Source organism: Hypanus sabinus, chromosome 9 (assembly GCF_030144855.1).
Source record: "Hypanus sabinus isolate sHypSab1 chromosome 9, sHypSab1.hap1, whole genome shotgun sequence".
Classification (NCBI taxonomy): domain Eukaryota; kingdom Metazoa; phylum Chordata; class Chondrichthyes; order Myliobatiformes; family Dasyatidae; genus Hypanus; species Hypanus sabinus.
Genome location: NC_082714.1, coordinates 80,744,851 through 80,763,059, shown reverse-complemented (window position 1 = coordinate 80,763,059; position 18,209 = coordinate 80,744,851). Strand labels below are relative to the sequence as shown.

At 40.9% G+C, this 18,209-nt stretch overlaps 2 protein-coding genes across 2 annotated transcripts in view; one reads left to right on the top strand and one right to left on the bottom strand.

Annotated features, from left to right (window-relative positions):
• Positions 1-16,061, bottom strand: part of vps72b (vacuolar protein sorting 72 homolog b) — a 31,699-nt gene extending 15,638 nt beyond the window's left edge. The window contains exons 1-2 of the mRNA XM_059979981.1: positions 15,826-16,061; positions 290-442 (exon numbers count right to left, since the gene is read on the bottom strand). Of these exons, the coding sequence (XP_059835964.1) occupies positions 290-442; positions 15,826-16,047 (375 nt within the window). The 5' untranslated portion in view covers positions 16,048-16,061. The remainder of the gene's footprint in view (positions 1-289; positions 443-15,825) is intronic.
• Positions 102-12,351, top strand: LOC132399524 (general transcription factor II-I repeat domain-containing protein 2B-like). Its single transcript, XM_059979982.1, has 2 exons — positions 102-107; positions 11,443-12,351. Exon 2 carries the CDS (start codon positions 11,522-11,524, stop codon positions 12,149-12,151), a length of 630 nt encoding a protein of 209 aa, XP_059835965.1. The 5' UTR covers positions 102-107; positions 11,443-11,521; the 3' UTR covers positions 12,152-12,351.
• Positions 16,062-18,209: the final 2,148 nt, after the last annotated feature.

Sequence of the window (18,209 nt, the reverse complement as noted above, 5' to 3'; positions counted from 1 at the left end):
GGGTGTCCATAGAGAGTGTCCCGTCACACTCCTGACCTGTGCCTTGTAGATGGGGAGAGGTAATATGGCAAATGCATGGACTAACTCCCCCCCCAGGGGAGCAAAGAGTTGAGCCCCGTAGAAGGTGAACAGGTTCTGTGTCAGTGTCTGAATAGAACTAGACTCTGGCAGGGTGAGGAATGGGATGCCAACTCCCATCATCTGATCCGCGATCTGTCCTGCAGTCAACGAGCTGGCAGTCAGATACATAAGAGGATGAGTTTCTGCACCCACCCACACCTCACCTTACCTTGTAGACTTTGGTGATGACACGGCGTTTCCTGCGCGGCTCGTCATCCTCCTGGTCGCTGGCTGGCTCATCGCCCTCATCAATGTCGAAGTCCGAGTCCACCTCGTCCTCGCTCTCTGACTGGTCCGTATTGTACTCGTCATCTCCGGACTCCTGCCGAGAGAGGAGAGGAGGGTAACAGGGAGTAGGGAGGGAAGAGGGAAAGGGGGAGGAAGAAGGTGGAGGAAGGAAGAGAGAAGGGAAGGATGAGGAGGAAGCAAAAAGCGGGAGGAAGGAGGGGAAGACAGAGGGGTAGGGTAGAGGGATGGTGGGAGGAGAGAGGGAGGGTGGCGTGAGAGGAGGTGGAGGCAGAGTGAGGGAAGAAGGGAGAGGGGGTGTGAAGGGGAGGGAGAGTGAGAGGAGAGGGGTGGTGTGAGGGGAGGGGGAGAAGGATGCAGGGGAGGAGGGGGCAGGGGGGATGGGGAAGGGGAAATGTGGGGGGGGAGAGAGGGTGAAGAGAGGAGAAGGGGAGTGGGGTATGAGGGGGAGTGGGAATGTAGAGAGAGGTAGTAGAGAATGAGAGTGGGAGAAAGTGAAAAGGATGAAGGAGGATGGTAGAATGGAAAGTGAGGGAGGAGAGGGAGGGAAAATACAAAGGACAGAGGGAAATGGGTAGGAGGTAACAAAGGGGAGGGAGGGAAAGAGGGAGGAGATATGGAGAGAAAGATATATGAGGAAAAGTTTGAAGGGGAGGGGAGAACAGTGAGGGAGGCAAAAGAGAGAGAGAGGGGTGGAGAGTGTCATCAGCGACAGCCAACACCATAGCCTGCCTGTTGCCCAGCAAAATTCTCCCCAGTCCCCAACAGCCCTTCTCTGCCAGTAAACACAGTAACCCAATGCACGCAGCAAGTTGAAGTTCAGTTTATTGTCATTCAGTCGTATACACGTATACCATCAAATGAAACAATGTTCCTCTGGACCAAGGTGCACAACAAAATACACTGAACTCACACACACGACATATGAAGTAATATTACCACAAATAAATTAACAAGTAATAAGGTGCATTTACATCAGAAGTTAAAAAGTAAACAGGCTAGCACTACTGGCACTTCATACGTGATGAGACCTGGATGGTGTCAAGGAGTTCAGTTGTCTTATAGCCTGGGAGAAAATCTGTTTCCCATCCTAACAGCCCTTGGCTAATACTGCAGTACCTCCAGCCTGACAGTAAGGGTCAAAGAGATTGTTGGACAGATGGGAGGGCTGATTTACAATGCAAAGGGCCCTGCACACCCAGAGCTCCTGATAAATATCTCCAATTCTTTGAAGGGATTTGCGAACAAATTCTATGAATTACATTTTTAATCATAGTAAACACTGGGTGCGGAGAGGCGTGCAGCTTGTGAGGAGGGATCGCCCTGCCACGGGGAAGCAGTGAGGAGGGACAGCTGCATGACGGGAGGGGAAGTGAAACCAGGCGAGGGAAAAGCTGGCAAGGTTGAGGTGAGAAGCTGACTAAGGAGGAATTTGATAGGAGAGGAAAGTAAACCATGGAAGAAAGGAACCAAGGAGGTGGAGAACTAGAGGGAGGGGGTGCACCTGGCCTCGCCTATCACCTGCCAACTTGTACTCTGCTCCTGCCCCTTCTTATTCTGGCGTTTGTCCCTCGCTTTTCAGTCCCAACGAAGGGTCTCAGCCCAGAATGTCAACTGCTTATTCCTCTACCTCGATGCTCCGTGACCCTCCAGTGTTTTGTGTGTGTACTTCAAGATTTCCTTTTTCTTTTTAGATCTTTTTATTAGTTTTAAACAAACATAAATGAAACATGAATACAAAATGTTTGAGAGTACATAATTAATAGTTTAAATAGACATTCAGATATGTAATAATAAAAATATATAACCTCTCAAACTTATAACAATGATGAACAAAGAAGTAAAAAGAAAAAAAAAGAAAAACCCCCAAAAAAAGAGAAAAAAAAACAAAAAAAAACACTAACCAACATGGGCCATTGAATAATATTAAGTACATATACAGTAGTGCCAATAACTCCGAACCTCCATCCAATCGATTAAGGATAATATAAGTAAGGTTTAGGAAAAGACAATTCAACTCATGTGAAAATGTTGAATAAAAGGTCTCCAAGTTTCTTCAAATTTAACTGAAGGATCAAAAACCACACTTCTAATTTTTTCTAAACTCAAACAAGAAATAGTTTGAGAAAATCACTGAAATACAGTTGGAGGATTAATTTCTTTCCAATTCAATAAAATAGGTCTTCTAGCCATTAATGTAACAAATGCAATCATTCGTTGAGATGAAGCGGATAAACGATTATTATCTGTCATTGGTAAACCGAAAATTGCAGTAAGAGGATGCGGTTGAAAATTAATATTTAAAACTCTTGAAATAATACTGAAAATATCTTTCCAATAATTTTGTAAACAAGGACAAGACCAGAACATATGAGTCAATGAAGCAACATCAGAATGACATCTGTCGCAGGTTGAATTAACATAAGAATAAAATCGAGCCAGTTTATCCTTAGACATATGAGCTCTATGTACAACCTTAAATTGTATTAGGGCATGTTTAGCACAAATAGAGGACGAATTTACCAATAATAAAAATTTTTCCCATTGCTCAGTGGATATAGGACAATGCAACTCTTCTTGCCATTCCTTCTTAATTTTTTCTGATACATCTAACTGTGAATTCATAATCATCTTATAAATGATGGCTACTAAACCCTTTTGATAAGGATTAAGGGCTAAAATTCTATCTGTAATGTCCAATGGACATTCTTTTGAAAAAGACTGTAACTCATTATACAAAAAATTTCTAACTTGCAAATATCTAAAAAAATGGGTTTTAGGTAAATTCTATTTATTAGATAGCTGTTCAAAGGACATAATGTTATCATCCAGAAACAGATCACGAAAACATGTTATACCTTTTGTTTTCCATAAAAGAAAAGCTTGATCCATAGATGAAGGCCGAAAAAAATAGTTAGATATTATAGGACATGATAAAATAAATTTATTCAAACCAAAAAATTTACGAAATTGAAACCAAATTCGTAATGTATATCTGACTATAGGATTAGTTATCTGTTTATTCAATTTGAATAAAGAAAAAGGAAGTGAAGATCCTAAGATTGAAATCAATGAAAAATCTTGCACAGATTTACATTCCAAATTTACCCATTGTGGGCAAGTAGCTATAGTCCATTCTTGTGTCCAGAATATTAAATACCGTATATTGACTGCCCAATAGTAAAATCTTAAGTTTGGTAAAGCCAAACTTCTTAGGCTTCTGTAAATATTTTTTACCCAATCTAGGGTTTTTGTTCTGCCACAAGTAAGAAGATATTTTAGAGTCAATAGTATCAAAAAAAGCTTTAGGAATAAAAATTGGTAATGCTTGAAATAAATATAAGAATTTATATTTATCTTTATATTTATATTTATATAATATTTATATTTATAATTATATTATATAATATTATTTATAATATTATATTATTTATATTTATAATTATATTATATAATATATTATATTATATTATAATATTTATATTATATAATATTTATATTTATCATCATCTTAATAGCATTAACTCTACCAACCAATGACAAAGATAGTGGAGACCACCTAATAGCAAGTTGCTTAATTTGATCAATTAAAGGTAAAAAGTTAACCTTAAATAAATCTTTATGATTTTTAGTAATTTTAATACCTAGGTAAGTAAAATAATCTGTAACAATTTTATATGGTAAATGTTTATAAATTGGAACTTGCATATTTAATGGAAATAGTTCACTCTTGTTAAAATTCAATTTGTAACCAGAAAAATTACTAAATTGAGCAAGCAAAGACAAAATAGCAGGGATAGATCTTTCAGGGTCAGATATATATAATAATAATCAGCGTATAATGATACTTTATACGTGATCTCCCCACGGGTAATACCCAGAATATTAGGTGATTCACGAATAGCTATAGCCAACGGTTCTAAAGCAATGTCAAATAGTAAAGGACTTAAAGGGCAACCTTGCCTTGTACCACGAAATAGTTGAAAAAAAGGGGATCTTTGATTATTGGTAAAAACCGAAGCTAAAGGTTTATGGTATATTAATTTAATCCATGATATAAATTTTGAACTACAGTTAAATTGTTGCATTGTAGTAAATAAATATGGCCATTCAACTCTGTCAAATGCTTTTTCAGCATCTAAAGAAATAACACATTCTGGTATTTTAGATGAAGAAGTATAAATAATATTAATTAATTTTCTAATGTTAAAAGATGAATAGCGATTTTTAATAAATCCAGTCTGATCTTCAGAAATAATTCGAGGTTATATATTTTCTAATCTAATAGCCAAAATTTTACTGAAAATCTTAAAATCCATGTTTAATAAGGATATAGGCCAATAGGATGCACATTCAGTAGGGTCTTTATCTTTTTTAAGAATTAAAGAAATAGAAGCTTCATAAAAAGATTGTGGTAATTTACCTACAGTTAATGCATCTTTAAAAATTTTACAAAGCCAAGGAGAAAGTATAGAAGAAAAAGATTTTAAAAATTCTACAGGAAAACCATCTGGACCAGAAGCTTTACCAGAATTCATTAAAAAAATAGCCTTTTCTATTTCAGACTCCGTAATAGGTGTATCTAAAATTACGTTATCCTCAACAGTTACTTTTGGAATATTCAATTTCCTTAAAAATTAATTTATTATAGAAGAGTCCTTAGTGAATTCTGATTGATATAAGGAGTTATAAAAATCTTGAAAGGCTCTATTTATCTCTTTGTGGTCGATCGTCAGAGTACCATCTTGTTTACGAATTCTAGTAATCTGCCGTTTATCCGAAACAATTTTCAATTGATTAGCCAATAATTTACCAGACTTATCTCCATGCATATAGAATTGAGTTTTTGATTTAATTAACTGACTTTCAATCGAAGAGGATAATAATAAACTATGTTCCATTTGAAGTTCCACTCTTTCTTTATAAAGTTCTTTACTAGGGGTCATTGAATAAATCTTATCAAATGCTTTGATTTTATCAACTAATGTTAATATTTTAGAATTAGTTCGTTTCCTAACTCCAGCAGAGTATGAAATAATCTGTCCACGAATATATGCTTTAAAAGTATCCCACAAAATTCCACTAGAGATCTCTGCTGTAGAATTTGTTGAGAAAAACAAATCAATTTGTTGTTTAATAAAGTCAACAAAGTCTAAATCCTGCAATAAAACAGGATTAAACCTCCAAAATTTAGCATTGATATACGAATCCATTATTTTAATAGATAACTTCAGAGGTGCATGATCAGATATGGTAATACAGTCATATTTACAATCAGTAACATCTGTAAGTAAATGGTAATCAATGAAAAAGTAATCAATTCTTGAATAATTATGATAAACATGGGAAAAGTATATAAACTCTTTGTCATTAGGGTGTAGAAAATGCCAAATTTCACAAATAGCTGAATCAATCATAAAAGAGTTAATAAGAGAAGCCGATTTATTCAGAAGTAGGCTTGGATCTATCCATCACAGGGTTTAAACAACAGTTGAATCCCCACCCATTATCATTCTATATTGATTCAGATTAGGAAAGGATGTAAATAAGCATTTAAAAAATTCAGGACAATCAGTATTTGGAGCATAAACGTTAACTAAAACAACTTTTTGATTAAAAAGTAGACCAGTAATAAGCAAAAATCTACCTTGTGGATCTGAAATTGTTTCATGATGTATAAAAGAAGTTGATGAGTCTATAAAAATAGAAACACCTCTTACTTTGGCTTGCGAATTTGCATGATACTGTTGGCCCTTCCAAAACCTAAAAAAATGTTGACTATCCACCTTCCTTACATGAGTCTCCTGCACAAAAATAACATTGGCATTCATTCTATGGAATACTTTAAATATTTTTTTCCGTTTGATCGGATGATTTAAACCATTAGTATTCCAAGAAACAAAATTAATAATCCTATCCATATTGACAATTTTTATTACAGTTAACACATAAGTTAAAAAAAAGTGAACTCATGAACCCGGAAGAAGGAAGTGAGTTCAAGGAGAAACCGGAAGTCACGGCACTGCAACCATTTTTGTAGTTTCATATAGGCCCATGAAATAAAACTATGCAAAAAGCAAGCAAAAAGAGAAAAAAAGAAAAATCCCTCTCCCCCCACCCTCGAAACCCCAGGAAAAAAGCCAAAAAGAGGCAAGCAGGCAATCTAATACTAAAATTACCCCCGTGTCTCAAGACGGCAACTCAGACAAAAAAAATTGAAAAAAATACAAACAACCCATATTATAAGAAAGGGTTAATATAACAAAAGTTAGAATATAAAATTAGTATATATATATATATATATATATATATATATATATATATATATATATATATATAAAACAAAAGGGTTAAAAAATTAAATTGATAAAACTCATAAATAAATACTACTAAATTAGTATTTTAAATTTGAGTTTAAAACTTTCAAACTCATCAAAACGGATATGACATTCCAAACACTAGAGTCTGTCGGGAAGAAGAAACGCCATTTTATTATTATTTTTTTAAAAATCTTAATATTTAAATGTTAAAAATATAAAAAAGCTTATACAAACTTAAAAAAAAGGAGCCCTAATCAGTTATTTTCAAGGTTAATAGATTAATAAAATAATAAAATCAGAATAAACCAAAAAAAGAGAACTTTTACAACATATAAAAAATACGTCAGCCATGCCTAAAAAAACCCATCATTCTGTAAGAGATCGAAATTTATAGACTAATTATTACATTAGTCAATCCGATAGAGTATCATTGTTCCAAAAAACTTTGAGCGTCCGCTGGAGATTTAAACAGCTGAACAGTTCCGTCTCCAGAAGTAACCCTCAAATGTGCTGGAAATAACAGCGCTTGCTTGTAGCCTTCCTGGTGAAATTTCGACATAACCGATCTAAAAGCCATTCTTGCCCTTAAAACTTCAGGGCTATAATCTTCCAAAATACAAAATTTAAATTCTTGAAAAATAATCATACCCTTTTTCCGAGCCGCTCGAATCAAACTCTCTTTGATATGAGGGTAATGGATCCAGAGAATTGCATGCCGTGGTTTATCTGAATCAGAATGATAGCGAGAGATACGGTGAGCACGATCGATTATTGGAGGAGAGTCCAGAACTTCTGAACCGAAGACATCCATTAGAAGTTTAGAAAAGACAACGGTAAGATCACCGCTCTCAAATTTTTCCGGAATCCCAATTAGCCGAAGATTTTGTCTTCGAGAGCTATTTTCAAGATCAGTAATTTTAGATTTATAACGATCCATCTGTTGAGAAGTCGAAGCTTGCTCTTGTTGCAAAGTTTTGATAATATGATCTTTCTTGCGAGCAGCTTCTTCAAGTACCAAGATACTTGCTTGTTGTTTTTGTAGTTCCAGTGAAAGTGTTTTAAGTTCTCCTTCGAATGATTTTAAACGCTCATCAAACGCAAAAAGCTGTTTGGTAATTTTTCTCTCCAGACCCGCAAATTTATCTTCTATAAGCTTTACAATAGTTTCTAAAGTTTTCAGTTCTTTCGTCTGTTTCGATTCTTTTACTTTAGACATTTCAACGAGTTGAAAATAGATCGAGTAGTTAAAAAGAAAAATTCTGTATGTTTAAACCCCTTTAGAATAAGTATAAAAAGATCATTTAAAGGGTGTTTGTAGGTTAAAAAGAAGTAAAAGGTTTGGAGCAAAGCCGAAAGCGGTTTACTCCATAAGCGCCATCTTGAGACCCCCTCAAGATTTCCATCATCTGCAAAACCTCTTGTGTCACTGCCTGGCAGGGCATCCCCCGGCTCTGGACACCCCAGGCAGTAAAATCCTCTCCACATACAGTGGTGATATAAAAGCTTGTGAAACCTGTAGAATTTTCTCAATTTCTGCGTAGGTATGACCTAAAATATGATCAGATCTTCACCTGTCCTAAAACTAGATAAAGAGAACCCAATTAAATAAGTAACACAAAAACATTATACTTGTTCATTTATTCAATGTGAAAAACGATCCAATATTACATGTATTTGTTGGAAAAAAGTATGTGAACCTCTGGGATAATGCTTTCTACAAAAGCTATGTGGAGACTGGTGTTCCAATCAATGGGATGAGATTGGAGGTGTGGGTTGTAGAGGTGCTGCCCTATAAAAAAGACACACAAAGTCAGGTAATTGACAGAACCTGCTCTTCTCAAAGAAAGATCTGTTTATTTGCACCATGTCTTGATCAAAACAACTTTCAGAAGACCTTGGAAGAATTGTAGAGATGCATGAAGCTGGAAAAGGATATAAAAGCTGTTCTTAAGACCTGAGTGTTCATCAGTCCACAGCCAGAAAAAATCTCTACAAATGGAGGGAACTCAAAACCGTTACTATTCTCCCTAGGAGTGAGCATCCTGCAAAGATCACACCAAGAGCACCATGTGCAATGCTGAAGGAGGTGAAAAAGAACCCAAGGGTAACAGCAAAAGACCTGCAGAGATCTCCAGAACTTGCTAAAGTCTCTGTTCACGTGTCCATTATAAGAAAAACACTGAACAAGAATGGTGTTTGTGGAAGGATACCATGGAGAAAACCACTGCTCTCCAAAAAAAACACATCGCTGCACATCTCACGTTTGCAAAAGACCACCTGGACGTTCCACAATGCTTCTGGGACAATGTTCCGTGGACAGATGAGACAAAAGTTGAACTTTTTGGCAGAAATGCACACTGCTATGTTTGGAGTAAAAACGGCAGTGCACACCAACACCAAAACCCCACCCCAACTGTGAAGCACGGTGGAACATCATGGTTTGGGGCCCGGACAGCTTGCAATCATTGAGGGAACGATGAATTCAAAATTGTATCAGGACATTTTACAGGAGAATGTCAGGGTAGCAGTCCGTCACCTGAAGCCTAATAGAAGTTGGATAATGCAACAAGACAATGATCTGAAAGTCAAGAGTAAATCAACTACAGAATGGATTAAAAAGAAGAAAATTAGTGTTTTGGAATGGCTGAGTCAAAGTGCTGACCCTAATCCTATAAGAATGTTATTGGAGGGCCTGAAGCAAGCAGTTCATGCAAGGAAGCCCACCAACATCCCAGAGTTGAAGCAGTTTTGTGAGGAGGAATGGCCTAAAATTCCTCCAAGCCGATGTGCAGGACTGATCAACAGTCACTAGAAACATTTGGTTGAAGTTATTGCTGTCCAAGGGTGTTGCACCAGTTACTGAAAGCAAAAGTTCACATACTTTTTCCAACAAATAAATGAAGTAAAATGTTTTTGTGTTATTTATTTAATTGGGTTCTCTTTATCTAGTTTTAGGACAGGTGAAGATCTGATCATATTCATTCAGAAATGGAGAAAATTCTACCGGGTTCACAGACTTTCTAGCACCACTGTAAACCCTGGCAAGCCACATACAAACACTCTGAAACTCTAACTTCCAGCTGCAGCCCAACTTGCCATTACCAGGTACTGGCAGGAGTTAAGAGCCTGAGTTACAGGAAGAGGTTTGGCATGCTGGGAACTTAATCAGTGAAACATACGAGGCTGCTGAGGCCCCTCCATTAGTTGGGGTCAACCATGGACGTTGTGTCCCAGCTGTCTAGGTCAGGCATGGGCAAACTACGGCCCGCAGGCCATATGCGGCCCGTTAAGCTTTTTAATCCGGCCCGCAGAACTTGATGAAATTATATTAATAAACCTTGTTAACGTTTTTTCCCCGCAATTCTGGCGTTTTCCCAATAGATGACGCACTCTATATACATTGACCTTTGTTGAGGTGCAGCGTATTACTCCACATTTGCGCTTTACTCTGTGACCTTGTGGCGACCCATTTCCTGGCACATCCGAACCGGCTCACAATTAGCCAGCGTTCCGGCTAAGGGAGATAGCCTGCGGGGATTTGCGAGCACAGAGCTTTGGAGCCTCTGCGCCACGGGGGGGGGGGGGGGGGCAGGTTGAGGGAGGCTTAAAAGTAAGGCTGGGGATTTCGAATAAAGTTTTTTCCTTCGACTGCAGTTACCGACTCCGTGTCGTAATTTTAGTGCTGCGTGTAGCACACTGCTACAACCTCTCACCCCTTCTGTAAAGATGAGTGGAGCTAAGAAAAGGAAAGTGGATAGAGAATGTTGGGTGTTTAATAAGGAGTGGACAACTAAATATCTTTTTAACGAACACCGATCAACTGCTGTATGCCTGATATGCCAAGAGACTGTGGCGGTTTTTAAAGAATATAATATCAGCCGTCACTTTGCCACAAAACATGCCAACTATGCTAGCGACCAGTCAACGAAAGAACGGGAAGCTAATGCTCAGAGGTTCGCAGCTAATTTACAGGCTCAACAAAATTTTTTTCACCGTCAAACTGCCATTCATGACTCAAGTACCAAGGCGAGTTTTTAAAAGAATGTATGGTGGAGACAGCAGGTGTATTGTGTCCGGAGAGCAAAGACAAATTTGAAAAAATCAGTTTATCACGCAGGACAGTGACTCGCCGTGTGGAACTGATAGATGAAGATATAACCAGCGACTTAAATAAAAAGGCAGAGTCGTTCACGTTATATTCATTAGCACTGGATGAAAGCAACGATGTAAAAGACACTGCTCAGCTCCTCATTTTTATCCGAGGAATTAACAATACTTTTGAAATAACCGAGGAGTTTTTGACAATGGAGTCTCTGAAAGGAAAAACACGGGGAGAGGACTTGTATGACCGGGTGTCTGCTGTCATCGAAAATATGAAGCTCCCTTGGAGTAAGCTTATCAACGTCACCACAGATGGATCTCCTAATTTGACGGGGAAAAATGTCGGCCTGCTGAGGAGAATACAGAATAAAGTGAAAGATGAAAATCCTGACCAGCATGTTATTTTCCTTCACTGCATCATCCACCAGGAACCACAATGTAAATCGGTATTACAGCTGAATCATGTTGTGAATCCTGTCGTAAAACTTGTCAACTTTATACGTGCAAGGGGACTTCAGCACCGTCAGTTCATCACGTTCCTGGATCACCAGGACCTACTTTATCGCTCCCGTGTCCGCTGGTTAAGTTTGGGCAAAGTGTTTCAACGAGTATGGGAGCTCAAAGAGGAGATCGGTGCTTTTTTGGAGTTACTGAGGAAGGCCGGCGAATTTCCTGAGCTGAGCAACAAGAGCTGGCTTTGTGACTTTGCGTTTGCTGTGGATATATTTTCACACATGAATGAACTGAACGTGAAGCTACAGGGGAAGGATCAGTTAGTGCATGACATGTACACAAACGTGAAAGCCTTTAAATCCAAGCTGGCTTTTTTCTCCAGGCAAATTTCGAATAAGTTATTCACTCATTTTCCCACACTAGCCACGCTGGAAGAGGCCGGCGCAAATGTGAAAAAATACAGCGAGTCACTGGATGCGCTGCACAGAGAATTCTGCCGTCGCTTTTCTGATGTTGAAAAAATTGACAAGTCACTTCGGTTGGTGGCCTGTCCCCTGTCACAAGATCCTGAAACAGCACCAGAGGAGCTACAGCTGGAACTGATCGACCTTCAGTCTGACCCCATCTTAAAAGAGAAGTTCAACTCTCTTAAACTGAATGACTTTTATGCTTCACTTGGTAAAGAGGTGTTTCCAAACCTCCGGAGGACGGCACAGAAGATGCTGGCGTTGTTCGGCTCAACCTATTTGTGTGAACAGGCGTTCAGCGTCATGAACATCAACAAAGCCAGCCACAGATCCAAGTTAACTGACCAACACCTCAGATCCATCCTGAGAATCGCCACAACAAAACTAAATCCAGACTTTGATGCGCTGGCTAAAAAGGGAGACCAACAACACTGTTCCCACTGAAATTAAAAATAAGTTTCTTCGTTGTGTGATGTAAAAAATGCATTTGAAAATATTTTTTTCAATAAGCCTTACATGTTACATGTCATTTCTGTTAAGTGATGGACATGAGTAGTGCGCAGGTGCACGTATGTTCTCAAAATAAAAAATACGCTCCAGATCAAATAACGCGCTCCGCATACTGGCGCGCTCTCACTGTTCTGTCATTGTGCGGGTCGTTGTTGAGTTTTGGCACAGGGGACAATTGAGTAAGAAGGAGCAGGACAAGTAGACCTGCATCTCCTACCGTTTTTGAAATAAAGACAGTCAGGAGGAGAGTGATGATGATAATATCTTGAAGGATAACAGAATTTTTTCAGTGCTTTAAAATAATAACTGTTACTATTAAAAAAAGCTGTATTTTATTCATTTAATTTTCAGTGTTTTAAAAGTCATTTCAATAAATAGCTAAATACCATGGGACTTCAAAGACAGATATTTTGTTGTAATGCATTTGTTCATTTTCAATTGAAATTAAAGCACATGTTTTCTACATATCCCATGATATTTTATTTTCTCTTATGAGGTGTATTACCAAAACACTCCGTCCATCTGCTCCTGGTCTGGCCCCCCTGTCAAATTTTAGAACCCTTTGTGGCCCTCAAGTCAAAAAGTTTGCCCACCCCTGGTCTAGGTGATATAGAAGCCAGGGTAGTATGACAGTGAAAGCAAGCTGTTGCCCTTGTAGCAGGCTCCTCCTCACCACACTCCCCCTCTGAACCCAGAGGAACTGCAGAGACCAATACAGGTTGACACCAGCAGCATTGCAGGAGTTGCCAGTCAGCATTGAACTCAACGTAGGTCTGCCTTAGGGACTCCAGCTCTGGATTTTTCCCTCGGGGTTTACTCCCGAAGCCTTCCCCATGAGTGGGTACAGTGCAAGGCAGTGGAGCTTTGAGATCGGAGTCTTCCTTCTCCTAGACGAGCTGCCAATAACGGTTGACAAACCTCGTCTGCGCAGTGCAACTGGTTTTAAAGTGCCAGTAACCTGCCTTTACTCCTCCTCCTGTTGGTAGAAACGGTTATACCCAGCTTAGTACTGGCTACACATGAAGGCCAGGAGCTGGACTTGGTTGGCAGAGGCTACATGAGGCGCACGCCATTGGGAACATTTAAAAGTAGTGGGAGATTATCTCCATTACCACCCCCGGCTCTGACAACCTTACGGAACTGTAGGAGACTGAGGGGTGATGTTACAGAGGAGTGTAGAATAATGAGGGGAATAGATGGCGAATGCAGTCAATTTTCCCTGGCTTGGGAGACTAGACTCTAGGGACTCTGGGAAAAAGAATAGAGGGTACAAGTTTAAGGTGAGAGAGGAGAGGTTTAAAGGGGGCCTAGGGACAATTTCTTCTACACAAAGGGTTGGGGAAATATGGAATGAGCTGCCAGTGGAAGTACTTGAGGCAGGTACAATTACAAGGTGTAATAGAAAGTTGGACAGGTACACAGATAGGAAAGGTTCAGAGGGATATGGACAGGTACACGAACAGGAAAGGTTTAGAGGGATACGGACAGGTGCACGGATAGGAAAGGTTTAGAGGGATACGGACAGGTACACGGATAGGAAAGGTTCAGAGGGATACGGACAGGTACACGGAAAGGAAAGGTTTAGAGGGATACGGACAGGTACACGGATAGTAAAGGTTTAGAGGGATACGGACAGGTACACAAATAGGAAAGGTTTAGAGGGATACGGACAGGTACATGAACAGGAAAGGTTTAGAGGGATACGGACAGGTACACGGATAGGAAAGGTTTAGAGGGATACGGACAGGTACACGGGTAGGAAAGGTTCAGAGGGATACGGACAGGTACACTGATAGGAAAGGTTTAGAAGGATATGGACAGGTACACGGATAGGAAAGGTTTAGAGGGATACGGACAGGTACACGAACAGGAAAGGTTTAGAGGGATATGGACAGGTACACAGATAGGAAAGGTTTAGAGGGATACAGACAGGTACACGGATTGGAAAGGTTCAGAGGGATACGGACAGGTACACGGATTGGAAAGGTTCAGAGGGATACGGACAGGGACACGGATAGGAAAGGTTTAGAGGGATACGGACAGGTACATGGATAGGAAAGGTTTAGAGGGATACGGACAGGGACACGGATGGGAAAGGTTTAGAGGGATATGGACAGGTACACTGATTAGGAAAGTTTAGAGTGGTATGTACGAAATGCAGGCAAATGGATTGGCATAGACAGGCAACTTGGATGGGATGGATGGGTTGGCCTGAAGACCTGGAATAAGTGGTGGCCAGTTGTGAGAAGAACCCAAGTCTGAAAGTGGAGAAGACCAGGAAATAATTGTTGACATTAGGAAGGTGCAAATGAATCATCCCCCTCTGCGAACACCTGACTCCTCCAAATACAGAGTTCTGTGCACCAAGTTCCTGGGAGTTCACATCCCAGATGACCTCATTTGGTCCCTCAGCATCACCTCCCTGAACAAGAAGCATCTCAGCTCCATCTGGTATGGGAACAGCAGAGCATCAGACCAGATGTCCCTACAAAGAACTGTGAGAACAATTGAGAGGATCATAGTGGTCTCCCTACCATCCAGCAGGAGCATTGATCAGGAGTGCTGTGTACGCTGGCCCCTTCGAACTAACACGGATCCCACCTATCCTGCCAGCTCGCTACCATCAAGCGGGAAACTACGATGTATAAAAACAACAACGGTCAGCACAGAAACAGTTCCTTCCCCCAGTTCATTAGGCATCTGAACTCCCAGCTGTGTCATATGCAAAGTATCACCGGTTAATCTGTTCCATAGCTTACAATATTTAATTTATGGACCTTAGTTTGTTATTTATACTTAATTTATCTGTAGAGTTTATCCTAAGTGTACTACTGTGCTTTACACCCTGGTCTGGACAAAACATTGTCTCATTTGACGGTATACATGTACATAGCCAAGTCAAGTCACTTTTTATTGTTATTTTGACCATAACTGCTGGTACAGTACATAGTAAAAACGAGACAATGTTTTTCAGGACCATGGTGTTACATGACACAGTACAAAAAACAGACTGAGCTAGGTATAAAACAACACAGAAAAAAACACTAGACTTCAGACCTACCCAGGACACATAAAGTGCACAAAACTGTACAGGCATTACAATACAATATAGTTAAATAACAATAAACAACTTGCTGTTTCAGTGATATGTAATGCTATATTTGTGGCCCTGCATAAACTTTGAATGTTCCAATTTGAACGTCCAACCTCTGAACTCCCAACATCTCCACACAACTAGGAGGACCCAGAAGCATTCTGGTAAATCGCTTCTGCCGTGCGCGGGGGTGGGGGGTGAGGACGGGTGCATTTCAATTCCCACAACGCAGAGCGAGTGTGCAAACCCTCCTTCCATCCGCTCCACCATCTCCGAGGGTTACCTTTCAAAGATGATTGACAGCACACTTCATACACTGGAGAGGGACTGCGTCGTGACTGAGGGCGGTGGCGTCCAATAGGACACGAGGGTTTCCCCTGCGAGGCGGGTAGCAATCCAGCCAATCGGAGGGCGAAGAAGCACAGTTGGTCCCGCCCTCCCTTCAGCCGCCATACCCGCCATTAGGCCGTCCGGCCGACCGCCTTGGCCCGGGAGCGGGGGCCACTGCCCCTACCTCGTGGAAGCCGCCGTAAGTCGTCTTGTAGAAGTCGTCCTCTTCCTCTGCCTCCAGCAGCCGCGACATGCGGTTGCCGGCATTTTTGCGCGACGGCCTGTTCTCCGCCAGGCTCATCCTCCCCGCTCGATGCGTTCGACCCTCCTTGACAACGGCCAGGCGCGATCCGTCGAGTGACGAGCGGACTCCGATCGAATCGAGAGCCGAGAGCATCGATGGCATTCGCCGTCACGTGCACAAGTACTCGCGGGTGCAAAGAAAAATTTGTTTGCAGCGGAATCAGATGCATTACATTCATAAATATCGAAACAGGATCACTGACATAGGCCCTGAAATGTGTTGATTTTAGGCAGCAGTACATTGCAACACATTATAAAAATCTACAAATTACAATATGAAATACATTTTTAAAAATAAGTAGCGCAAAAAGAGAGCAAGGTCAGTGAGGCAATCATTCAGAAATCTGATGGCAGAGGGGAAGAGGCTGTTCCTGAAACAGAACATAGAACATAAATAGTACAGCACAGTACAGGCCCTTTGGCCCACAATGCTGGTCCGACACTTAACCCTGCCTCCCATATACCCCCCCCCCACCTTAAATTCCTCCATATACCTGTCCAGTAGTCTCTTAAATTTCACGAGTGTATCTGCCTCCACCACTGACTCAGGCAGTGCATTCCACGCACCAACTAAGTAAAAAACCTTCCTCTACTATCCCCCTTGAACTTCCCACCCCTTACCTTAAAGCCATGTCCTCTTGTACTGAGCAGTGGTGCCCTGGGGAAGAGGCGCTGGTTATCCACTCTATCCATTCCTCTTAATATCTTGTATACCTCTATCATGTCTCCTCTCATCCTCCTTCTCTCCAAAGAGTAAAGCCCTAGCTTCCTTAATCTCTGATCATGATGCATACTCTCTAAACCAGGCAGCATCCTGGTAAATCTCTATACCCTTTCCAATGCTTCCACATCCTTCCTATAGTGAGACAAATGGAACTGGACACAGTACTCCAAGTCTGGCCTAACTAGAGTTTTATAGAGCTGCATCATTACCTCGCGACTATTAAGCTCTATCCCTCGATTTATGAAAGGTAACACCCTGTAAGCTTTCTTAACTACCCTACCTACCTATGTGGCAACTTTCAGGGATCTGTGGACATGTACCCTCATATCCCTCTGCTCCTCCACACTACCAAGTATCCTGCCATTTACTTTGTACTCTGCCTGAAACATCGAGTGTGTACCTTCTCTATAGTGGTAGTAATGAGAAGAGGTCACATCCTGGATGGTGACAGTCCTTAATGATGGATCAACACACACAAAATGCTGGGGAAGCTCAGCAGATCAGGCATCTTAGAAACATAGAAAATAGGTGCAGGAGTAGGCCATTCGCCCCTTCCAGCCTGCACCGCCATTCAGTATGATCATGGCTGATCATCCAACTCAGAACCCTGTACCAGCTTTCTCTCCATACCCCCTGATCCCTTTAGCCACAAGGGCCATATCTAACTCCCTCTTAAATATAGCCAATGAACCGGCCTCAACTGTTTCCTGTGGCAGAGATTTCCACAGATTCACCACTCTCTGTGTGAAGAAGTTTTTCATCATCTCGGTCCTAAAAGGCTTCCCCTTTATCCTTAAACTGTGACTCCTCGTTCTGGACTCTCCCAACATCGGAAACAATCTTCCTGCATCTAGCCTGTCCAATCCCTTTAGAATTTTATACATTTCAATAAGATCCCCCCTCAATCTTCTAAATTCCAATCATCTATGGAAATGAATACACAGCTGACGATTCATGCAGAGACCTTTCATCAGGACTGGAAAGGAATGGCAGAAGCCAGAATAAGAAGATTGGGAGGGAGGGAGGTTGGGAAAGAGTACAAGCTAGAAGCTGGGGGTGGGGGAGTGGAGATGAACTAAGAAGCTGGGGTGTGATAGGTCAGTGGGAAAGAGCTGAAGGTGAAGGAATCTGATAGGAGGGCACCATGGGGGAGTGATTTGCAGGTGAGGAGAAGCAGTAAGAGGCCAGCGTGAGAGATATAAGAAGAGGAAAGAGGGAGGGAAAATATTTCTAGAAGGAGAGATAAATATTCATGCCATCAAGTTGAAATATGAGGTGTTGGCCCTCCACCCAGAGAATGGCCTCATTGAGGCAGAAGAGGAGGCCGTGGACTAACATGTCAGAACAGGAACGGGGATAGGAATTAATGTTGGCCACTGGGAGATTATGCTTTTTGCGGATGGAGCGGAGGTGCTCGACAACTTGATCTCAGAATTTACGTCAGGTCTCACCAATACAGAGGGGCCCACATCAGGAGCATCAAGTCCTCGAGGTGACCCCAACAGACTCACAGGTGAAGTGTTGCCTCATCTGGAAGGACT